Source organism: Eurosta solidaginis, chromosome 4 (assembly GCF_040869045.1).
Source record: "Eurosta solidaginis isolate ZX-2024a chromosome 4, ASM4086904v1, whole genome shotgun sequence".
NCBI lineage: Eukaryota > Metazoa > Arthropoda > Insecta > Diptera > Tephritidae > Eurosta > Eurosta solidaginis.
The window spans coordinates 118,307,178-118,333,632 of NC_090322.1; the positions used below are offsets into that span (position 1 = coordinate 118,307,178).

Sequence of the window (26,455 nt, forward strand, 5' to 3'; positions counted from 1 at the left end):
TATAAAAGTGTTCACTTAAAAGAAATATGAAACTTAATATTCAACAAGAATTTTGCAAATTAATCAATGCATTTTACGGCCACTCCTGCCTTCTTACTTCAATTACTCAATATATTTGAGCAAAAATATCAAAAAAAAAAAAAGCAAAAGTCCCGTTATTTTGTTTGTTTTCTTTCATTTCTCATTACACTTTTCTTGGAATAAGAACTTTGTTTTTGTCCAGCTAGCTTGTTCTACACGAAACACTGTGCGACGATACTGTGGTGTGATGAGTACTGACCATATGAAACCATGGTGCATGCTGGCACCAGGTTTGGATGTCGATGAAGACGACGAGGGTGACGAATCGTCCGGGAGTGACGATATGTCAGGACCGGCCTAGTTGTCATCGCCAACGTTAGTTAGTTGGTGTTGGAACGGTTGAACAAGGCGAACGTGATCACGAGCGGACAACGAAGAACATTTAATATCATTTGCATTAAAACTATTTGTATATCAATTTCATTATAATTCCATTATTTATTATTAAATAAACTATTCAAAGTCATCCGTGACATGTATAAGTTATTAAAATTTCAAAAAAAAAAAACAAAGTTTGAAAAAAGTAAAATTGTATCAAAACGAGTCAGAAATTTTAGGATCAGAATATTTTAAAAACTCAAAAACGTTTAGAAAAGCTTTTGAAAGATTCGAAACGTTCTACAACAAAAACCGATATTACAGGGGCCGTATCGTGTTTTACGATCCGTGATCGAAATCTATTTTTTAAACCCGAACAGCTCTAAAATCATGAATCGGATTAGGTACCTATTTGGTGGACGCACACATAAGATCCACAATTTATTATTATCATTTTAATAAATAGTTGGACAGTTTCGTATTTATCGTTTCGAGTGAAAAAAGTTGTCTATACGTGATCGTATACGCTTTACGGGCCCAGTTTTGGTTTTTTCCAAGTAGTTTAAAACTAGCCCTGAGTTTTTTTGTTGATGGCATGGATTGTGCCAAAAAATAAGCTATACACATAAAAAATTTTGGAAGTGCTGAACTCTGTGTCTCATGCAGTTTCAACAAGGTTGAACCAAAGAGGGTGTTAGAGCCGTTGGTTCCACATTGCAGGTAAGAAGATGGTTGTTGTCTTGCATATATTGGGTACGACGGGGTTGAGTTTGGATAAGTAAGAGTTTAACCTATTACAGTATCCAGATCAAAGTTGTAGCAGAGTGACGCGCGTCTCCTTGGTAAGACTGCTTTCCTCAACTGCGAGTTTTGGGTATTTGGCATTTAGAACGGGGCTCACCGGGCAATTATCGGCATAAACCTGTGGTGACGTATCATGATTGATACTGGGGATCTTTTTATGCTCTTAAAGATTAAACGGCTGAGGTCGTAGCCGCCAGATTTCTTCATAACATATCGGAGACGAGTAACATACAAGCGGCTAGCCAATTCTTTTATAGATAGCTATGAGCGTTTCTTTGTCTTTGTGCCAAGTGCTCCCAAAATCAAAGGACTTGAGGATTTTGTTACGGCTCTTAACTTTAGGTACAAATGCGGCCGCGTGCTCGCCAAAATGTAGGCCTTGCTGGACATTCGATAGCGCACTGCCATCGACGTGGCTGTCTAATATTGCCAGAATTTGCTGCGCCCACGTTGTAAATAGAGTCGCCAGAGATTTTGTCGGAGACAGTGCCTTACATTTTCTATTATCGTAACTCTATGATGAGAAAATTATAGGAATCGGCCAAAAAAAAGCTGCTGATGTCAATGCCGGCTAATGCTCATAGAGTACATTTGCTTTTGCTACATTTCTTGCACGAACTCATGTCAAGTCATTTTAGTTCAAATATGTGTGTATATATATATTTTTTTTTAGAAAGAGCATCTATATAAAAACATTTTCTAACATTAAAATTTATTCATCAATTGAAACTAAATTAACAGAATTTGAACTGTGGTGGAGCAATGAATGCTGTTCCTACCAGAGGAGTTCTACTTATTTAAAAATAAAAAATAGAAAGCACATAAATACAACGTAATAGGAAAGGGCCATAAGTTTGTATTGACTTTCGTCACTTTTATGATAATTTTCCTATTGTGGGGGAAGATTATACAATGTTAATAATGAATTATCATGAGTGTTGGGTAATATCTTACATTACAAAAATTCCACATATTAAGACATGTAAGGTAACTGGTATACTTAATGTGAGAATTTATAAATAATGGCTGACATTTTTCGATATTATGCACATAGTGATGACGATGGTTGTGTATAAAATTCAATACATTTTGTGATAATTGATTTTTTTATCGTAGTTGCTAATGTATGTATATGTGTGTGTGTGTTTAGCTGTTAATTATATGTATATTGTAAACAAAACGAATTTCTATCATGATCTCTACATTTTTAAGTTTGCTTGAGTTGTTTGTGGTTTATAATTCTTAATTTTTATTAATTTTTCTGTTTTTTAATGTAATAGTTTGGTTTATAAAATTTAGGTTAAATGCAATAATTATGAGGAAATTAAAAACAAAAGAAAAAAGGAAAAACTATATTAAATTTAAGCAGCAAAGGAAATTTCATTTTAAATTTACCGCTCGTAGTGGCATTTTAAAGTTGGCGGCTGCCTGCAGTTGGATTTGATAAGCTAAGCTATGAATTTTGAAGCCATAAAGTCTGTAAATATATAAAAAAAATTTTGTTAGAAAAAATGTTTTATTAAACTGGGTTAAATATTTGCTATAATTTCCAAGTTTATCTTTTTTCGCTAATTTTACATTAACTTAATAGTTAATAGTATTTTTCGCTTTCGTTTTGGAGATGTTAACCAAAGTTTGAACCTGGGTTGATTGTAACATGAAGTAGGCAGGGTGCATTTATTTTGATTTTTACCAAAAAGGCAAAACGTTCTCCAGGAAAAAAATTCGATTATGCAACAAGTAAGGAAGTCTAAGTTCGGCTGAAACCGAACACTACATACCCAGCTGTACACATGAAATGCTGTTATTGTTTGTTTTATGTGCTTAATGGTGTTACAAGGCTGCGCAATAATACATATATGTACATATGGTTATATTATGAGCTAATTTTTCTTCGAGTTATGGCTCCCGAAACATAAAAAATGGCTTAGTCATAAAAGGGGCCCCATTTTTTAAATTTGAAGTTTTTCCTATTTATTGTTATAAATCCACTCGGGAAATGAAATACCATTGATATAAAGCTCTTTTTTGCAAAGATATGGATTATTTTATTCGCCCATGACCCTTTTAAAAATCTCTGTATAATTGATTTTATCACAAGTGGGCGGTGCCATGCCCATTTAAAAAAAATTTTTCAAATTTTTATCAAGTCTCAATATCAGTCCACACGTCAAATTTCAACACTATAGGTGTATTTATTTACTATATAATCTGGTTTTTTGTGTTTTCCAAAATGTTATATATATAAAAAGTGGGCGTGGTTAACATCGGATTTCGCTCATTTTCAATACCAATATATTCTGGGTCCAGAGAAGCTCCTGTACCAAATTTGGTGAGAATATCTCAATATTTACTCAAGTTATCGTGTTAATGGACAGATGGACGGGCGGACATGGCTCAATCAAATTTTTTTTCGATACTGATGATTTTGATATATGAGCCGTTTATTTTGAAAGTGGCATAAGTCATTTCATGTCGTTTAGATTCAGTGATAATTTGTTTGTATCTCTCCTCGCCTCCAGTTTGTTAGAGTCCAATATCCAAAAGATGCAATTCTTATTATTATTTTATAATTGTAGAACCATCTATATATGCATTCGTTCAAAAATAACAATGCATTTAAGACCATGAGTTGGAAATGACTTATGCCACTTTCAAAATAAACGGCTCATATGGAAGTCTATATCTATCTCGATTCCTTTCTACCAGTATAACCAACCTTTATCCACTCAAAGTTATAATACCCTGTGTACAAGTACAGCTGTGTATAAAAAAAAAAAGTCGAAGACACAAATTGCAAAGCGTCTGCCCAACAACATGGGCCAATGTCATGAAGCGGTATCCACTTACATTGAACTTCAGCCAGCAATATTCGAAGCCTTTGAAAAGATAGCAGAAGGAAAAAGGACAAAACTTCAACACAAGCTTCTCAGTTTCAAGCTGCTATTTCTAGCGTGCCATTCCAAACGTTGCTGTTGTTGTTGCAGCGATAAGGACACTCCCCGAAGGCCTTGGTGAGTGTTATCGATGTTGATGGCACTTTGCCGGATGCAGATCCGCTACGTTCCGGCAACAAGCACAATAAAGGTACTAGCTAGCCCAACCATCTCGGGAAACGATTTGTTATGACCACATGAAACCTTCTAGGCCATACCGCCCTCCCACCCCTTGATCCATCAGGAGTTCGGGGTCGCCAGAGCCTCGGCTGTTAATGAAACAGGATTCGCCACAGCTAGGTGCGGTTAACAATTGGGTTGGATAAGCAACCGCTTGAGAGAGTTGCGCTACACAAGAAACCACGCATCAGTAAACATCAATTAAATAGATGCCACGTTGATACTGAGAGCGTCGAAAGCTATTATAGAATCGCATTCTATATTCCATTCCTTGATGCATTCAAAACTCATATCAAGAGCCGTTACATGAAACACCAACTAATTTTCGAAAATTTCGGTGTTTTGTTCTCCGAAAATGAATACAACGCTGAAAAATGCTATTAACTGCCACTGACCTTAAGATAGTATACGAAAATATGTGTATCACACGAAAGGAGCTTTTTAGACGATCATGATAGGATGAATTTTGTTTGCATATAGCAATCCGTTGTTGAGATATCAGCCAAAATACTCTAAAAAATTAACCATGTCGCGGACGTTACATTTTAAAACACTGATAGATCAAAAAGGCTTAAAAAGTGGTTTTCTTTGAAAATATATGTATGGTAAAGACGGTTTTAGTGGTTTAAGAGAGAACGTTTAACAGGGTATAGGTAGTACGGAAATGAGTTCCCCACAATTTTATAATGTCGCGACCGTTACGTTTGTTTCAAAAACGCCCTATCTCAGAATTTGGTTGAAGAAAGTCCTATTTCATATTTGGTTTGAAAAACGCGATATCTAAGCTCAGTCAAATTCAATACATTTTGGCATCAGCTGGGGCGTTTATGAAAAAATTCTGATATAGGGCGTTCATCAACCGAAATCTGAGCTTTTGAAACAAATTTTGAAATAAGGCATTATTCAAACGTTTTTTGAGATAGAGCGTTTTTGAAGCGGCAAACGATATAGGGTGATATTGTACTCAGCAGTCGATATCTTACTTTTTGCAGTATTTTTTGCGTATAATAATCCAACATTACCTTGACAGTTTTCTTTAAAATTATAAAAGTTTTGCTAAGATTTATTTAAGAATTAATGTGCTTAACAGTAAATAATAGTTGTTATTCAATTATTTTTTGTTTATTGGGGAAAACTGAAAAGAAGGAAACATTTACTGGCATATTGCGATGGTACCATTTCGAAAACCGCCACGTCATCATTCAACAGATTTCACCGGGGATCGAACCACGATCAAACTGCCGACCAATGGTTAGGCGATTGTGATTTATTCAATAACAATTATCATTTGCCGGTGTTAAATCCCCCTATAACTTTCATATAGTCCATAAGCTGTCCCAATTCCGCTCTGCTTTTTTTCTTTTGTAGATGTAGAAATGGGACATGACGTTTTTAACAGGATTGTATAGAAAGCTATTAGTCGGGTAAACCCCAATCATTCCAGTAAATATACCATCTTCTTCTTCTTGTAGCGGTATAGAGAATTCCCGAAATTCCCCTGGTCCTTTGGAGTATATTGATGCGGGAAATTCCGAAAATAGCATCATTAATGTACTATCGCGAACCCCATAGTTCACCCAACCCTCTCCTTCTGTGAGGAGCTTGGGTCACCACAATTCGGTTGCGCTGGCAATCTTATAAAAGAGTTGCGCTATACAGCCCCTTAAATTGTTTGGATTTTTTAGCCGCCTCTTACAGTCGCCACTGGTATATTCTAAGCGACCAAACACGCTGGGGGTAAGGTTGGCAACGTATTCGCTACTGGTGAGATGAGTGATATCGGTCGATATGACTCACCTTCGTAAGCTGGTTCCTCAGGTTTTAAGGAATTATCCTTGCCACTTTCGATTGTTCTGGAATGAGGACTTCATCGACAAGTTGAAAACGTGTCTCAGATATCTTACTACCTTATCGCCAAGGAGTTAAAGCATCGGCATGGCTATGCCGTCTGGAGTTATTCGAGACTTCGAGAGATTTACCTTTTTGATGGCTTCTTCAACCTCTGTGCGGGTGATAGTAATTGGCGCCACGTCGTGCTTGTGCTTATGTGCACGTTTTGTCGCACGGATGGATATTTTGTCGGGTTAGACAAGGATTTTTACGGCTCAACACAATGTACCGATCAAACAATTTCATTAACCATCCGCATAATATCCAAGTTGAGATCGATATAAATTTATTATACAACTTTTCTTTTAGTGTTTTGTTTTAATAACTTGGTGAATTGAGTGAGGCAAAGTCCGTGTTAAGCTGACATCGAAAGCGCCTGTTTTTTTAATAACTTATGAACAGTTAGAAAGAGTTAAATTTCGCAATTAGTTTCTTATAACTGGCAGTGATGCGCATCCGTTGATTCCACTTTCGACCATATCCAACCAATTTTCCACATGAACTATAAATGGCATAAACAGTCTTAATCGAGTAGAAAATATAGTAATGCACCGGGCGCCGCCGCCGCTGCGCCGAAATTTATGACATTCGGCGGCGGCGTGCGAAAAACGACTAAAATCGGCGGCGGCGTTTATCGACGGCGTATATCTCGTCGTTAATATCTCTTATTAGAACAGCATTTTAAAAGGTATATTTGTGTTTTTTGTATTCGAATTGTACTCTTTAAGAATAGCTTCAAAATTGGGGTTATGGTATTATGTAGTTTGTTTTTGCAGTGTTAGCAAGTTAAAAATAAAGTGCAAGTTTACGCTAATTAAAAATACATAAAATATCATTGCATTGAAATATATAAAAATGAGTATTGAATTCATAGATATTTACTTCATTTTGAAATAATTTTAGTGCCTTTAGCTTGTTGTGTTCTTTTTTGTTATTTAAAATTTCACCAATTTATTAATGTTTTTTTTTATTTATTTCAATTTCAGCTGAAGTTTTAGTTATGTTCCTCACCGACCCTCACGGTGGGACTTATATCTTATTATTAGTCAAAGTTTTAAGATTCTAAAGTGTTATTATCAGCTGCCACTAACCATGTTTTGCGACAGTTTTCTGATAGCGTCACACTGATAAATTATTGTCGTATGTTATATGTGCTCACATGTAACATACGACATTATTTTATCCAGTCGCCGATACGCAAATGTAAACTTTTGTGTGTGTTTGTTGTTTTGTTATTGTTATGTATGCAAGATTTTTTAATAACCTTAATTTCTTTGCTTAATCCTATTAAACACAACGCTTTTATTTAATTGTCTGATTAACGCACTAGATTGATGAGGAGTGTGATGACTTGGACCTACCTAATTATTTTCTAGCTTTTAGTATTATTTTTACTTAATGTAAGCATTGTTTTCAATAAAACCGTTTAACTTAAATTTTTTTTTTAAAATTATTTTATTTATTCTTCACATTAATAAGTTGACAAAATGTATTAATTTTTAAAGAACAAACCAATTTTTTCGAATAAACCACTTTAAATTTTTTTTTTGTTATTTTAACAAGTATTTGTTTTTCAAATATTAAGAGTTTCGCTAAAATTTCATGTGACTGACCACAAAATACGGTGATTTTTTGCTGTCCCGTACAAATACAAATACAAATATTTCAAGAGCTTCGCTGTGTGTTTCATCGCTGCCTCCGTTTAAGAGGACATGGAAGACTTCCCTCTAGAATCTAAGCACTCTCTGAACATTGGTTACCAGGTCGCCGTGTTCTTTCTGACAAAAACTTTACCGGAACTTGAACCCTGTCTTTCGGCGAATTTTTGTTAACATTTTACATTTTTCCTTTACTCAGTGCCGTATTTTTCGATCGAGAGACAGTCTTCTGGATCGTTTAATGTTTAAACATTTAGTTGGATATGACTACATTTCGGGAAATAGCGAAGTCGATAGTCGTCACACCATTTATTAATATCTAAAATTGCTCTGCAAATATATTTTTATGAACAATATACATTTTGTAATCGCCAAATACATGGGAAGAAGCGGTAGAGGCTACAGATCTCGAATTCGTATGTGTGTCATATATGTGTATTTTTCATCGTTATATAGTGGGCATGGTAATCAAGCGATTTTGTGACTCGTGTCTAGGGCAATTTTATTTTGAAAGGAAAGATGGATATGGGAACTTCCACAGAAAAGTCCACCTTAACCGAAAAACTAACTACTATGATTTAAAAAAAGAAATTGCTTGAACTATTAAAGAAAAATATTTAAATGTTATAAAATTAATATTTTCAAAATTTTCCTTACTTGCGATGCTGAGTTATCGGTACACAAATTTCGTGTTCAATCGGTGATCAGTTTTTTTTATTTACAAGATCATCTTCTCTTTGCTGTTTAAATTTCTAAGAGTAACTCTGCAATTCAACTATAATAGCTCGAATTTGGAAATAACAACAAATAGGCGTAAAATCAATGTAAAAGAGCTGTGACGCTTCAATTAACGGTAAATTTTGGATTTACTTTTAAACAATATTCTATAATAACTTCACGCCATACAGAGGCTATTTAGTCTTATTATTATATCTGCGCTGGCGATTGCAGATGCAGAGTTTTGTGTTTTAAAAAAAGTTGACAAAGTTTACAAATTAAATTAAAAATCGCGTCATTTAAGCAAGTAATTACTTTCATATTGAGCTTCAAAGCTTCGTAACGTCACGCCATATAGTGAGTAATTTTCTCGATAGGTGATGCCTTATTCTGAATTCCAATTCAATCATGCCTTATGCAGATGGATTCTTCAATTAACAGTAAAAAATACTCAAAGTGCTATAGGGAAAAACTAAAAACTGACCCACTAAGGCAGAAGAGAAGCCGTTTAAAAGCAAAAGAGAGGACATCAAAGTATAGAAAAAGGTTGGAGTCCAGCAAGCAAAAAATGATGCAATAAGAAAACAAGATTGTAAAAGACAACAAGCATTTCGCTTGAGAAAGAAAAATGAATGTGCTATAAAAGCTAACCCAGAAGCCAATCAGCCCCATAAATGCAAGCAAACAATAGGAAAGGCATTAAAAAAAGCCAAAACTGCTTTGCCGGTCGACCCAAAGAAAAGAAGCTATATTGTTGACTTGTTATATAAAAAATATGGTACATTGTGATTGAAGGACGACTCTAAATCTGCAACACAAGAAAAAAACCAGGGGCTGAAACTGTTATTCCTTTTATAATATAAGTCCTTGCAAAACTATTAATTTTGGACTTTAAATATATTTGGATCAAGATACAAAAAAAAATTTGTTTTAATTCGGATAAGCCGTTTCTTTGTTATCAAGCGGGACTTTTATTTCGGCCTTAAAAAATAAGTCTTGATTTAACTTTTATTTCCGGACTTTTATTTTTACAAGTCCGAGTGTAACTAGTTTTATCGGACTCAAAAAATAAAAATACAGATTTTACTTTTATATGTGGACTTTTATGGAAAGAGTTCGAAAAATAAATGATTCGACATGATATTGCTATAGGAATACCTGGAAACTCAAACATTTTCACCTAGGACAATTTTTTGATCAGGACTTTTTCGACACCGAAAAAAAAAATTATTATTTTCCGTCCCTGAAAAAAACAGTTTGTCGTAGACTTTTGCTGTTGTTGTTGTTGTTGTTGTTGTAGCGATTAGGTTACTCCCCGAAGGATTTAGGGAGTGTTATCGATGTGATGGTCCTTTGTCGGATACAGATCCGATACGCTCCGGTAACACAGCACCATTAAGGTGCTGGCCCGACCATCTCGGGAACGATTTATATGGCCACATTGAACCTTCAGGCCATCCCTCCTTCCCCACCCCCAAGTTCCATGAGGAGCTTGGGGTCGCCAGAGCCTCGTCTGTTAGTGAAACGGGATTCGCCGCTCGAAGGTGAGGTTGACAATTGGGTTGGAGAAGCTATATACACAACCCCTTGAATCCACTTTTGCTCAAGAGATGATATTAGTGCCCAGGCCGCTGGTAGAAAGGAGACATTGATTCCATGGGGAAATAGTGGCCAAGCGTTTTATGTTGCTTTCTGTTGCTGAGTCGTATGAACTCTACAAATTGGAGAAAATATTAACTTGGCTAGCAAGTCTGCCTTTTACGAATTGCGACCAAAACACGTGCAACTATCATGTAAGATACCACATAATATGTGTGTCATACCAACTTTGCATTTATTTTGGAAAGCAGTGCGGATGTTATAAAATCTTTTTCTTCCAACTGAAAATTTTCTCAAATCTGCTTGTTGCAACATTGAAAACGAAAAATGTATGAGTAAATGCAAAAATTGCGTTCAGGATGTACGAAATGAATTAGTGCCCCTAAAATATTGGCCATTGATGGATGAAGCTGTTAAATGGAAACATTGGCGCAAAGTTGAAGACCGCATTGCTTTGACATATACCGAAGGTTCTTTATCTGATCTTTTGTACGAACTAGATGCACAGTTACCTTTGTTTAAACACCACTTTTTTATTGAACATTCCCAACAAAACTATTTCGAAAGCAAAAAAATAATATTAGCCCAGAAGATCTAATTCTACAAATTGACTTTGCAGAGAATTATAGGTTAACTTTTCAAAATGAGGTGTAAAGCGCACATTTTAGCTACCGTCAAGTTACCATTTTCACTTGCGTTGCTTGGCTGGTTGGCGAAGTAAAATCGTATGCTATAATCAGTGACAAACTCACTCACAATAAATTCGATGTGTGCTGTTTTTTAACAAAACTTGTAGACATAATCAAAAAAGAACATGGGCAATTTCAAAATATTTATATTTTTTCGGATGGCAGTAGCTCTCAGTTTAAAAATAAGTTTATTGCGCGAAGCCTGCCAGATTTTGTTTTTGAATTTGGTTGCAAATTTGTAGAGTGGAACTATTTTGAAACTTCTAATGGAAAAGGTGCGGTCGGTGGGGTAGGAGCAACGATAAAACGAAAAGTTTGGCAGGTGACAAAAACGAAAAATATAATTTTGGATACTGCAGTTTCTTTTTACCAAAGTGCTCGAAATCATATCCTTGGAGTTAACTTAAATTACATTCCCACACAGCAAATATAAGAGTTTTCTGTTTTGCTAATAGAAAAGTGGAATGAGTTGCCGAAAATTTCTGGAATACATAAAATTCATCATTTATCAAGCAGCGAAGACAGGCAAATAAAAGCAGCCGAGACTGCGTTTTCACATAAAAGTGTTGTATAATAATAAAATAAACTTTTAAAACGTTATTATTACTTATATAAAATATTTTTAAATAAAAAAAAGAAATACATATTTTTAAATAAAATTCATGTTTTATTTTTAAATTTCAAATGTTATGTGCTTATTTATTTGGTTTATTTTTTCAAAACAACAAAATCACAGCACTAACCCCAATTGAATATCTCCATACATCCATTCAATTTGGAATTTCTACAAAAAATTTTAAAATTGGTGTATCAACAAAAATTTGAATGGATTTATTTTCAGTAACATAACGCCAGGTAACGTCACGTCAGATACTTTGTCTGGTAAAAAAAAACCGAAACGATTTTTTAATATAAGAAATTGGAATATTAACCTTAAATATTTAAACATCATGACAAGAAGTTTCACGCGAATAGTTTTACCCAATTCGAAGAATTATGCCTTTTCACAATTCAAGCCAAAGAGGACTTCCGTTTTTTGTAACGTCACGCCAGCCCATATTACCTTATATAATTTAGTACTTTTAATAAATTTCCGTAACTTTTTTACTAAGATAAAGTCCACTGCAAAATATTTAAATACGGTTTTCAAGTCACCTTACGAAGTTGTTCATATAAAATTTAAGCATCGTTGCTTTATAAATACGGAAATATCGCACAATAATACTTTATTTTGAATTACAATAGGTGAACTTATTAAAGCATATAAATTTATAAGGTGTAAAATTAAATACATTTACACACGCTGTTATATGAATGCACCTAGTAATCTATATATGTACATAAAAAACAAATTCTGTGTGTATGTGTGTGTGTGTGCTCGCTATGGAAACGATTTCCCACACTTCAATCATCACCAAATTTTGGCTATAGGTTCCTTCGATCAACACAAAGGTTTTAGGTTAAAAATAATTTCGATATATAAAAGGGGCGTGGCACCTCCCATACAAATGGAATCTTTGGTACTGCATAACTCTGAAGGTATACATGCCAGAACATTGAAATTCAGTAAGGAGTTATATGAGGTCAATCCCTAACACCACCAAGAAATTGTGTATTTGGGAAAAAGGGGGCGTGGCACCTCCCATACAAATGGAATATATAATACTGCATATCTCTGGACGTAGTAATGGTAGGATAATGGAAATTGGTAAGGAGCCATATGACGTTAAGTCCTAACACCTCCAGTAAAATGTGATTTTTCAGAACTATGACTGCCGTACAAACTTAGGTTATTTTAACACCTAAGGTTTGACTGCATTGTTGAGTTTAGCTGTTATTCCTTTTGGCCGTTTAGTAATCTGTAAAAATCAAATTCTGTGTGTGTGTGTGTGTGTTCGCTATGGAAACGTATTTCCCACACTTCAATCATCACCAAATTTTGGCTATAGGTTCCTTCGATCAAGACGAAGGTTTTTCATATTTCAGAATTAAGAATTTTAAATTTAAATTTTTTTGGCTATTTGGTTTCGAGACAAAGGATCTGAAGTCCAAATAAGGCGTGTCATTTTATGCTAGATATATACGTAGATGACATAATATGCGTTTTAAATACTAATAACGAAGAGCTTGTACTTGAGTCCCTCAACAAGCAGCACGGGAATATAAAATTCACAATGGAAACCGAAAAAGACGGAGGAATCAACTATCTAGACCTCACGATAAATATAAAGTTGCCAAAAGATTTAACTATGATATATGTACATACATATATAGAAAGCCAACGGCCACCGACACAATAATACATATTACGTCAAATCACCCCCAACAGCATACAAATGCAGCATTAAGGCATTTGGTACATAGACTTGAAACAACACCTCTTACACAAGAAGCATATAAGAGAGAGCTTGAAGTAATATATAACTTTGCTGCAAACAACGGATATAAAAAAGCACTAGTAGATAAGCTCAGAAGGACGCTGGTAGAACAAAAAAATAATAATGAAAAGGAAAATAATAACACCTAGACGCCTATGACATGACTGGAAAAGCAACATATAATTTGGCAAACTTCTTTAAAAAATACAACATTAACAAAGCTTTTAAAACATCGAACAATCTAGGGCGAAAAATAAGAACTAACATTAACTCAGAAGATCGGTTTAGCCGCCACGGCGTATACAAGCTTACCTGCGGATGCCAACACAGTTACATAGAACAAACAGGACGGCAAATAAGAACGAGCTTCAGACAACACATTAGACCAGAGTCTGACTTCGCGAATCACATGGTTGTTGTTGTTGTTGTTGACACAATATTCGAGCCTTTAAAACTTGTTTACAAGAAACAAATTAATGACACAGGTACAACAGACGAACACACAACAACAAATAAACACAAAACAATAAATGCACCAGAGCAACAAACCCACAAAGAAGAACAAACGACTAGAATTACAGACTTTTACCTGCCTCAGTCAGCCACACAAAACAATCAGAAAAAATCATCCTCGGTTCTGAAAAAACACAGCACATACACATGAATATACACAAGCATCAATTTTGATGATACCTGCTCATGTATCTACGAACTATAAATACAAGACAAAGGACAAGAACAGATCAGAACGAAAATCGACACTGATGATGGCACAACGCCGAAACCGGTTTGTCTCGAAACCAAATTTGACAAAGGATGACGGAAAATCATTCCAATATACATCATTTATCCACCCTGTCGTAAAATCAACAAAACAAAATAATCAAACATTTATACATATTCAAAACTATTTTTTTTTTTTTTGTATTTTAAAAATGGTTTTGCACTCAGAAAATGAATATTAAGTATGTTTGAAAAACATAATTCGGAATTTGACATAAGTCGCTGCATGAAGCTGCCAGGTACGTGTGTTTACAAAAGAATCAAGCAGCAACAAAAACAGCAGCGCTGCAGGCAAAACTACTGCGCATGTAATTTGGTTATTAGAGTTTCAGTACATTGCTTGAATGACGTGGACCAATGCCAAGCAATAAAAATCTCTTTTCGCTCGTTTCGACCGATCTTTCTTCACCCAAGCAAATACAATTAAAGAGAACCTAACTTCTGGTCCCTCACTATTGCCACACCGGGTCTGTTTAAGGGCTCCATATTCCACCATGGATAATTGATTATGTCGCATCATTCAAAACATTTCCTTATTGAAAATTTTAAATTTGAAGTTAATTTTGAGATACTTCAAGATCAGCTGCCTAAAAGCAAATTAGTGCGGTTTGACAGGATGAAATTTTAATTGGCATTTTATCCTGTTAAAGCAACTTAAAAATATTCGTTTGTCTATAGCATTACACAAAGAGTTGTTGCTGATTATCGACAACTTCTCTTCTTTGGAGTTGCGTATCAATATTTTTTATTTATTGAAAACTTTAAAAATTATTATGAAATATTGGAAATCTCAAAAAAAAAAAATATATAAAAATGTGTTTTCAAAATCAACAAAAAGTTGTATGTATGTATGTATTTATTTGAAAATTTGTTCCTAGCACAACAATTTTGACAAATTATTTAACAGTGCTAGTCATGAATAGCATGAGCTATAAAAATTGAACATTTATAATAATAATAAATTAGATTAATCAAACTAAATTAAATATAACGGATAATAGTGAAATATTTATGTATGTAAATGTAAATCTTAAAACTAAATAAAAGTAATTAATAAATATTAAAAGACAGCAGTAGTGATGATAACCTTTGGCTGGTTATAGATCGAATAGTATTTAACAAATAAAGAAAAAAGACACAGAGAAAGGAAAAGGACTTAGAAATGAACAGTTTAAGAGTCGTTAAAAAATGATGTTAGCTCTTTTTTGAAGTGCACAGCATTACTTAAGAGTCGAAGACTTGTAGGTAGGGAGTTCCAAAGACGTATTGCAGTAACAAAGAATTGGCGCTCCGAGGTTAGCGTGCGGTATCTAATGTGCTTAAGAAGAAGCACCGATCTTGATGATTGCAGAAAAATAAGCTTACGATATAGATAGTCAGGTGCCTTCGTGTGTATCAATTTATGGAGGAAGGACAGTGTTTTGACTTTTAAAAGATTTTCGAAAGAAATGTTTAGCAACCTTTCAGCATGTTGTGATACGTGGTCAAGTCTTTTCAACCCATAAACATATCTAGCAATGTTGTTGTAAACAACATTAGTTTGTTCTTGCACAGTTCTAGTCACAGTTTGAGTAAATCACACGACCATGGAGTAGCGTAGGTATTAAGTACGCTTTAGCCAGAAGTAGTCTTATGTGCAAAGGCGTGAAATACTGTGTTAACCATAGTGTTCGAAGCATTCCATACATTTTTCCAACCGTTCTAAAAATATGGTCTTTCCATGTCAATGTTTTGTTAAAAATTACACCTAAGTTTTTCGCCGTATCTACGTATTCTATAACGAAATTTTCGAACACTACATTCTCTAAATCATTAGTGGGAAAAGACTTTCTATGAATAACAATACATTTTGACTTATTCGGGTTTATACATAAGCCATTCATAGTAGCCCATGAAAATATTTGATTCAAATCGTGGATTAAGTTACTTATGCACAAGCTAGTTTGATCACGAGGACAACACGTAAACAACTGCACATCATCAGCGTAGATATGAACATTACAATACTTAAGGATATCGGGTAAGTCATTGATATACAGAACAAATAACAGAGGACCCAGGATAGAGCCTTGAGGGATGCCTCTTAAGACATGTAGGAAGTCAGACTTTTCACGATCTATACATACTGCTTGAGTCCTATCGCCAAGATATGATCTTATAAGGGCAACTGCATGACCAGAGAAGTGAAATAAGTTTTCCAGATTCCTACAGAGCAGAGTGTGGTCTACAGAATCAAAAGCTTTAGAGTGGTCAAGAAGTGTTAAGAATGCAATGTACCTTTCATCCACTCGCTCACGAATTTCTTCTGTCACAGATAATAGTGCCGTTGTACAGCTCCGCTTTGGCCTGAAACCGGACTGACTGTCTGACAGGAGCTTGTATTCATGTACATATTATACGATTTGCCCATGTAGAAGAGAGGAAAGGGAGTATGGCTATTGGTCGATACTCATTATTTTGTTTACGGATTGGAATAACTTTTGCAGCTTTCCAGTATATTGGGAAGACACCGGTCGTCAAAATTGAGTTGACCAAGTACGTAATGTGGGGAAGGATTTTGGGAAGAATGACTTTTAAAAACTTTGAACATATACCATCAAGCCCCATTGCGTTAGACTTCACAGAAAGTATGGCTTGGACAACATCACAATTATCGACACAAACAAACTAGAAAGGGCTAGTGTCAACATTAACACGCACGGAGTAGTTATCAATACACACATTGTCGGCTGAGTTTGGTAGTCTTACAAAAGTATTATTTATTTCGTTGATGTCGACATCAGGGGGATGAGACAGGTCACTTTTGCGCTTCCCAATTCCTATTTGTTTGATTTTGTTCCACTTTTCTTTTGTATTTAAAGCAGAACTAAACTTATACTTAAAATAATTTACCTTGGCCAGCCTTATGGCTTTGTTTGCAGTAAGCCCAGCTGTTTTAAAGCAGCTATGCGCTTCGACTGTTTTGTACCTTTTCCACCATGAGCAGACTTGGTTACGAAGGTGGATAAGGTGTTTTAATGTAGCATTGAACCAAGGGCTATTCTTGTATTTAGGTGTTTTTATTTTTAGTGGAACGTTATCATCGAATAACTTATTTATGTTATCTTGCAGAAAATTTGTCTGGCCATCAACCGATGTCAACGTACGAATCAAGCTCCATTCAACCGACTCAACGGACTCAGGAAGAGAATAATAATCTATACTTCTGTAATCGCGATATGCGAACGAACTTGGCCTACATGATGTTTGGAAATTGTAGGTTAGGAATATCAGGTCGTGTTTTGAGAAGCAGGAGGCGGATACTTGCGTGTAGTGAATCATTTTATGAAGATCATTGACAAAAAATAAATCTCATACAGAAGAGTTTGTATTTGTTCCTTAGTAAAAAAAAGGTACGAAAAACCAGAATTTCACAAGAGAAGAAGTATTTGTGTGTAAACAGCGTCATAATAATCTCGCAATAGGGGCATTCTCTATGTCTAAAAATAACATAAAATGTAGAAAGTTTACTATTTTGCTGTCAACAGTTTTCTATACTCAAGAACAAATTTATTTCACATTCTTCTTTGGGCGCTGCGAAAATGGCAGCAAAATTGATTTGAACATTGCAGACTCCATATTTTTTAATAAATATTTGTTATTTTGCATTACTTCATATTTGCTAAAAAGTGCCTATTTGAATTGCCCATTTGCCTGAAAATGACACGCGATCTTCCACGTCGAGTTATTCGAGTGTTACCAGTAACCAGCAAAACCTTCGGGGAGTACCTTTATCGTTAATACAACAACCGCAAGCGTTAACATACTTGCTAATAAAACTCCGGCTACTGCTGGTGTAATGATGGATATCCCAGGCAGGGATTCCAGTAGTAACGCTGCAGCCGCCAAAGCAATGCCACTTCATCTGCGACTGAGTCCATTCAAATGGTTCCTGCTTCCACGGCGGTTGGAACAGCAACATGCTCCTTGGCGGTGACCACTTCTCGTCGTGAAAAGAACTTTTGACCATGGAAAGACGAACCGAATTGCTGGAAAGAGCCTTAAACGATCACCATCTGCAAAACCATCCCCCATCGGATTAGGGGGCTTAGAATATACCTGCGGTAGGTATGCCTGTCGTAAGAGGCGACTAAAATACCAAATTGATTCAAGGAGTTGTCAAAAGCTTTCGATACGGTCAACCAGGGCACGTTACTGCAAGACCTGGAAGGGCCTACCCTTCCCCCAATTCTTAAAAGGTGGACCGCAAATTATCTGGGTGGCCGGCAGGCATCGGTGCAATTTAGAAACGCAACATCGAAACCAAGAAGAATTAAACAAGGGGTGCCACAAGGTGGTGTCCTATCCCCACTTTTCTTTAACTTCTACATATCAAAGCTACCTTCGCCACCAAAAGGAGTTACTATCGTTTCCTACGCCGATGACTGCATAGTACCCAAAACTTGCGGAAGAAGAACGCATACTCCCCAGGGAAACGCCAGTCACTCTGGCTCAACTTCGTTCTGGATACTGTAACAGGTTAAACTCTTACATATCCAGAATCAACCCCGACATACAAAATGTATGCCCCGCTTGCAATGTGTCCCCACATGACACCAACCATCTCTTTAATTGTAATGTGGAACCATCGCCTCTCCAGCAGGTAAGGGCGACTAAAATACCAGATTCAAGGGATGTGTAGCACAACCATTCAGGTTGCCAGCGCAATATATAGCTCTCCAAACCCAATTGTCAACCTCACCTATCCGCGGCGAATCCTCTTTCACTAACAGACGAGGCTGTGGCGACCCCAAGCTCCTCATGGATGGGGAGGGGATGGCCTGAAGGTTTAATGTGGCCACATAAATCGTTCCCGAGATGGTCGGGCTAGCACCTTAATGGTGCTGTGGTACCGGAGCGTACCGGATCTGTATCCGGCAAAGGACCATTACATCGATAACACTCCCCAAAGCCTTCGGGGAGCAACCTTGTCGCTACAACAACAACAACTTACAAAGCGATAGGGCTGCCGATTGCAAGCAACGCGTTGTTGTTGTAGCAATGCTTCGCCCCACCTAACAGCCGCGACCGATTACAAATTGTCATCAATATCCTCTAACGGGAGTCCAAGGAAACTTGCCGTTTCAACAGGGGTGAACCATAAGGAAAGGGGTGTTAGAGGCGTTGGTTCCACATTACAATTAAAGAGATGGTTGGTGTCATGTGGGGACACATTGCAAACGGGGCATACATTTTGTATGTCGGGGTTGATTCTGGATAGGTCGGAGTTTAACCTGTTACAGTATCCAGAACGAAGTTGAGCAAGAGTGACACGCGTTTCCCTGGGGAGTATGCGTTCCTCTTCCGCGAGTTTTGGATACTTTTCTTTAAGTACTGGATTCACCGGGCAATTCCCGGCATAAAGGTCCGACGCCTGTTTATGGAGTTCACCAAGGACCTGCTTGTGTTTTTTCGCTTCATACGGCTGGGTTCTCAGGTGCCGTATTTCCTCGAAATGCTTACGGAGATGACTCCTTAAGCCCCTAGGCGGCTGGTTCATCAATCAGATGTCTGTTGGGATGCTCAGGTTTCTGGGTATTCAACAGGAACTGTTTGGTCAGCATCTCATTTCTCTCCCTGATGGGGAGTGTTCTCGCCTCATTATGCAGATGGTGTTCTAGGGACATAAGAAGACAGCCCGTGGCGATTCTGAGAGCAGTATTTTGGCAGGGCTGTTGTTGTTGTTGTTGTTGTAGCGATAAGGTTGCTCCCCGAAAGCTTTGGGGAGTGTTATCGATGTGATGGTCCTTTGCCGGATACAGATCCGGTACGCTCCGTACCACAGCACCATTAAGGTGCTGGCCCGACCATCTCGGGAACGATTTATGTGGCCACATTAAACCTTCAGGCCATCCCCTCCCTCCCCAACCCCAAGTTCCATAAGGAGCTTAGGGTCGCCAGAGCCTTGTCTGTTAGTGAAACAGGATTCGCCGCGGATAGGTGAGGTTGACAATTGGGTTTGGAGAAGCTATATGTTGCGCTGGCAACCTGCAGGGTTGCGCTACACAGCCCCTTGAATCTGGTATTTTAGTCGCCTCTTACGACAGGCATACCTACCGCGGGTATATTCTGACCCCCCTAACCCGCTGGGGGTTGGCAGGCCTGTAGTTTCTTCCAGTGGGTAATTTTTAGGCTTGGCGACCATATGGGTGACGCGTAGCACGTAATCGGCTGGCTAATTGCTTTGTATGTAGTCATGAGCGTTTCTTTATCTTTTCCGCAGGTACTGCCAGCGAGGGATTTGAGGATTTTGTTACGGCTCCGAATTCTCGGAACAATTGCGGCTGCGTGCTCACCAAAATGTAGATCCTGATCAAACGTCACACCCAAGATTTTGGGGTGTAGGACTGTCGGTAGCGTAGTGCCGTACGCTACCGACTACGCAAGCTACGCGTCCCCGATATGGTCGCCAAGCCTAAAGACTACTCACTGGAAGAAGCTCCAGGACTGCCAAAATACTGTCGGACCTCTATACCAGCAATTTTCCGATGAATCCTGTACTCAAAGCACAGTACCCTAAACTCGCAGAAGAGGAGCGCACACTCCGTAGGGAAACGCGAGTCACTCTAGCTCAACTTCGATCTGAAACATGTAACAGGTTAAACTCTTACCTATCCAGAATCAACCCCGACATACAAAATATATGCCCCGCTTGCAATGTGCCCCCACATGACACCAACCATCTCTTTAACTGTATTGTGGAACCAACACCCCTTTCGTTATGGTCCACCCCTGTTGAAACAGCAAGTTTCTTTGGACTCCCGTTAGAGGATATTGATGACAATTTGTGATCGGTCACACCTTTTTGGAAGGGGTGACGCACTGTTACAACAACAACAACAAAAACATAGGCCGAGACGCAATAGCCATGCCATTGCTAAAAAACCTTGGCCCTGAGGGAATAAACTACCTAACGCACCTTTCCATTACCGAACTACTAAAGCCTGGTAAACCAGCTAACGGAGAGTCATGTCGACCGATATCACTTTTTCGCCAGTAGCGAAGACATTGGAAACCGTCTTGTTCCCTCATTTCACCGCGAATCATCACCTAGCCACCCACCAAAATCCCTTCAGCAAAATGCATAGCACCACCACCGCGCTAAACGGCATAATACTCAGATAAACTACGGACTAAATCAGGAAAAACCCCATCACAGGACGGTGCTTGTGCCACTTACCTGTCAAAAGCTTCTGACACACAGTCAACCACGGCACGCTACTCCAAGTCCAGAAGGCTTACACCTTCCCCCTTGTCTAAAAAGATGGACCGCAAATTATCTGAATGGTCGGTAAGCGTCAGTTCAATTTAAAAACGAAATCTCAAAGCCTAGGAAAAGTAAACAAGGGGTACCGAGGTGTGGTGGCCTATCCCCGCTTCTGTTTAAGGTGGTGTCCTATCTTTGAGATTTCGTTCATAAATTGAACCGATGCTGGCCGACCATTCATCAACATGGATTCCGCAAAATTCATAGACTTACCACCGCGTTAAACGCCATAAACGCTCAGATATATGACGGACTTGGTCAGGAAAACCCCAAACCTCAAAGCAAAGGAGAATTGACTAGGGGGTGTCAGAGGGTAGTGTCCTATCCCCGCTTCTGTTGTTGTTGTATTAACGATGAAGATAAATTTGTCGTTAAAACAACAACATTCTCGCTTCTTCGCTTACCAAAACTCCCTTCCCAACCAGGAGTTACTATCATTTCCTTCGCCAACGACTGCACGATAATGGCAACGAGACCGGAGCTTGGAATATACCCGCGACAGATATGTCTGTCGTAAGAGGCCCAATATGAATAAAGGAGTTGTATAGCGCACCACTTTCAAAGGGTTGCCAGCGCAATTTATAGTGTTTCTTAATAGCCGAGCCTCTGGCGACCCAAGTCCCTCATGGAACTAGGGGATGGGGGCGGAATGGCGTAGAAGGCTTCATGTGGCAATATTAAATCGTTCCCGAAATGGTCGGGCTTGTATTACAATGGTGCATGTTACTAGAACGTACCGAATCTATATCTATCCGAGGACCATCAACATTGATAGCACTTCATCTAATTCTTATAAAAAGAAAATTTTATTTAAAAAAAATTACTTAAGAGTGGGAAGGAGGTTGGCATCCCCACAAGTGAACGGTATGGTAATTAGACAGCGCTCAATTTGAAGGGGTACCCGAGTATACAAAATATACATACCCCGAATTTTTTACACACCTTCTGTATTTGCATCGATCTAGCGGTTGGCTTTATCTGCAGGATCGCAACAAATCGGATTTTGTGGCGTTTCATAACATCAGTTACTTTCTTTCTAGCTCAATATTTGACCTCCAGTATGTCTGCCAAGTTTAAATTGTTTCTAAAATTTTGTGCTACCATACTTTAATACGAACAAGCTCATGGTAAATGGCCAGGGTGGTTCCGCTATTAAAGCCTGCGATACCAGTTAACATAGGAGATGTTTCTCGTACGATATCTCTCCTATCGTCAGTAGTAAAGACACTTGAAGCCATTCTGCTTTCCTTTTTCCCAGAACAGTACTCGTTGCGCTAGACCTATCAAAAGCTTTTGATACAGTCAACCACGGCAAGTTGCTGCAAAAGCTTGGAAGCGTGCTGCTTTCCTCGAAGTCTCAAAAGGTGGACCGAAAACTATCTGTCTGGTCGGCAAGCACCGGTGCATTTCAGGAACATAACATCTAAACCCAGAAGAATTAAACCAAATGTACCACAGGGTAGTGTCCTATCCCCACTTTTGTTTAACTTAATCATATCAAAGCTACCTAAATCTAAGATTTTGTAAACGCTGCATAGCTTTGAGTATTCCATATAGCTAACACCCCTATTATGAATTTTCAAACGATAGACGATAAACGCTTGTTAACGTATCGTAAAAAATCCACTTTCATATTGCGATTTCCACACGCCCGATAGATGTACTATTGTGAATAACAGCAGAGTTTTGTTTACAAATTTTTGTGAATCTATACGAAACAGATAGCAAAACAAAACGTAAATGCCAACAATTCAATTATCTTGTACGTAAAAGTGGCAAAAGTTTTTAAAAGCTGTAACAATAAAATGTTTTCTGCAACCTATGTGGCCTTTATGTAAACTGAAATGAACAAATTGACGTAACTCGAATAGAGGCCATAGAAAGAGAAAATTGAGAGATGCTTCCAATCTTCTTGAAATGAACTCTACACTGTAAGTACTTGACATACAAAAAGTAAAAAAAAAAAAATTGATAACAAAAATAAATTGCAGAGTATGTCTTAACACAGGCAGTTTGCGCGGCCGTAAAATTTGGTCGCCATCCTAAATATTTTGAAGGTTTGTGTCACTTTAAGGTTTCTTGCCCAGGGTGATGCAATAGAGAGTGTTGAGAATGAGGGTTTAGTTTGATTCTTTTGGATTTCGTAATATCTTTATATTTACTTTTATTTAAATAGCTCACAAGGCTCCCTTATCGTGCAAAAATTTATCAACGATAGTTAGCGTAGAAAATTGAGCAGCTGATACGATAGTTAGCGTATGGCAATACCACGATAAACGGTAACAATCGGGTTTCACACGCTGGAATTTATTTTATAATACGGTATAACAAATTGCAAGCGTTTATCGTGTAGGGGTGTAAGTATTCGAATTTAAAATAAAGTAGAAAATCTTACCTTGGAACAAATTGATTAGTCGGCCGTTTGGGACGATATTCAGGATGAACCATGAAGAGCATGTGTGGAAATCCTGTGCCAAAATAAGCACCATCCGTGTGGTGATGGCGCGACGATTTTGGCGTATATACATCGATACATTTGGGGCAATAGGTTTTTACCATAGCCTCGCCAGGTATATCTGAGAGACCTGTAATACATAGAGAAATATAGCAATTATAGATATATCTAATAGTAATTTATTCCCAAGCCGTATGACACACCTAAAGGTAACATGGGCTGGCTTTCACAATATACACGTGGACAATGTCCAAAATCACCCGTTTGGTATTTTTCGATCATTTGCGCTATACCGCGATTTGTTAAAATATAACGAGCATGTATCAAGCCATACAACATTTCAGCAGCTTGCTCCGTCATATCCGATTGCAATGGATTTTCTTCCAGATCATCTTCTGTAAAATTAATTTGCTTCTTAGCTTGAGAATAATATATTAAAACCCGTTTACATGCCTGGCTCGAGGTCTAGAATCATATCAAGTGCATTTCTATAGTTGGGAACTTGCTCGTTTAGCCCAGTTAAATTGAATTTGTCTTGTATATAATCCTCATCGACCTAAATAAGGGAAAGTGTTTAGATAAGTATATTTTAGGTAAAGCTTGATAAAACGTTTTCTAGTGCCCGCTAAATCAATGTTTTCTTATACTCCAGACAAACGCAATGTTATTGTTGTTGTGGCAGAGCTTCGCTCCATCCAATAGGTGCGACTACTCAGAAATGGACATCAATATCCTCTACCGGGAATCCAAAGAAACTTGCAGTTTCAACAGGGGTGGACCAGGAAGAAAGGGAAGGACCAGTTAGAGGTGGTTCCACATTGCAATTGAAAAATCGTTGGTGTCCTGTGGGGACACGTTGCAAGCAGGACATATTATGTATGTCGGGGTTGATTCTGGATAGGTAATGGTTTAACATGTTACAGTATCCAGATCGAAATTGAGGTAGAGTGACGCGCATCTACCCTGGGATGGTGCTTTCTTCTACTGCGATTTCCGAGTATTTGACAATCACAATATAGGTTCTATTTAAAATTCGGACTTAGAGGTTGTTGTTGTTGTAGCGATAAGGACACCCTGCGAAGGCGTGTTTTCGATGTTGATGGTCCTTCGCCCGATGCGGATCCGGCACGTTCCGGTAACAAGCACCATAAGGCAACAGACCGACCATCTCGAGAATGATTTAGTATGACCACATGAAACCTTCAAGGGGTAAACAACCGATACACAATGCAATGTTTATTTATTTTATTTTTATGTTTGTTTTTAGATGGGTGTAGAAATCTTAAAACAAATTAAAGGCAATGTTCTAAGGAATTTTCGTAGATCATCGAAATTGTTTGCGTGCTGGTTTCTATCGTTCCCACATTGCAATGAGCACTTGTTTGATGATTAGATAACAAAGAGGAATGAAAAAATAGCCACAAAATTTAATTTTGTAATTATTTATTAAAATCTTTTATACTTACCTCACAAAAGAATTCATTGCCTCGCAGTCCACAAAACCATGTTACCCAAGAGACTTCTTCGGAACTGCTCATATTTCTGAAAATTTTAAAAATAATACGAACACGACCAAATGATGTTAATATTTTCGACACATGATACTAAGTACTCTTTAAATTTATCGAGATTTTTACGTACATTAGGGGTAGTATTTTTGCAAAATTAAAAAACGTAAATAACACAAAATAAAACTGTATCGCTTGGACGTTAATCCACGATTATATTGCGGCTTTTTCTTAATTTTCTCTTGCAATAGCACCGTATAAGCGTACACCGAAATTCGCTTTTCATTCACAATTCCGACATTTTTGCCAGCAGGCAGGAAAACGAATAAAAAAAAACTTTAATAGTCTTTTATTTCACACTTCTTTATCATCTTGTCCATTTTGTTATGTATTTTTCAACTTTTCTTTACCTTTCCTCCATTACATGTTCTTCCAACAATTCTGCTGAACACGGAAGAAATACGGCTGTCCTGCTCATTGATGGAGGAAAAGGAGGATCCACTACCGAAATTTGTTAAAAGCGTATAGCAAAGGAGGGAACGGTACACGCCGCTGAAATCGGACCATTAACTTCACTTAAATCAAATGCAAGCCACCGAAATGCCTACTTGTTTTCTTTCCCCGCTTCTTTGCCAATAATGAACCACAAAAAGGCTTCTCTGAGCCCAAATTCCGTTTTTTCTATATATTTTAGGCTTTTACTCAGGTTCTTTATCATTATTTATCATAGTGTATTCTTTTTTTGACACCTATCCACATTTAATTTAATATTAGACTTTCAAAACGGTACACTCACCTATTGTTGCTTTGCCCAGCCACACTTCACAGAAAATTAAAATGAAAAGAAAATTTCATAAGAAAGAAAAACCCAAAGGGGGAGGCTCATTTTATAGTGTTGTTAAGTGTTAAACAGCAATCAACCAAAGGTTGCGTTTTAAGCAAGGCTGCCAGACGTAATTTTTATTAGAGCACAAAACTCAGTACCGAACTAACCAAGAAAAGGACAAGAACCGAAATTGATGGACTCTGTCAAAAATGTATCATAAATGCCCTTTTAGCATGGTATCCGCATCGCAAGAAATAAAAACAATTTACAGAAACGCTCAAGAAAGTTTCGTTTGTCAAGTAGTGTTCACCTCTCAAGAAAATGTAT

General features: G+C 37.5%; 1 protein-coding gene across 4 annotated transcripts; it reads right to left on the reverse strand.

Moving 5' to 3' along the window:
• Nucleotides 1-1,835: 1,835 nt before the first annotated feature.
• On the reverse strand, nucleotides 1,836-26,173 carry CkIIbeta (casein kinase II subunit beta). 4 transcript variants are annotated; one of them, XM_067782628.1, is made up of 8 exons: nucleotides 25,911-26,055; nucleotides 25,713-25,854; nucleotides 25,261-25,336; nucleotides 24,248-24,350; nucleotides 23,998-24,189; nucleotides 23,735-23,924; nucleotides 2,599-2,680; nucleotides 1,836-2,464 (listed from the first exon to the last, which is right to left on the reverse strand). In XM_067782628.1, the coding sequence occupies exons 2-8, from the start codon at nucleotides 25,778-25,780 to the stop codon at nucleotides 2,456-2,458; spliced, it is 720 nt and encodes a 239-aa protein (XP_067638729.1). In that variant the 5' UTR covers nucleotides 25,781-25,854; nucleotides 25,911-26,055; the 3' UTR covers nucleotides 1,836-2,455. The 4 variants fall into 4 exon arrangements, with proteins under 4 accessions (XP_067638729.1, XP_067638732.1, XP_067638728.1 ...); XM_067782631.1 differs by lacking the exons at nucleotides 25,713-25,854; nucleotides 25,911-26,055 and adding an exon at nucleotides 26,099-26,173; XM_067782627.1 differs by having other exon boundaries at nucleotides 25,713-26,061.
• Nucleotides 26,174-26,455: the final 282 nt, after the last annotated feature.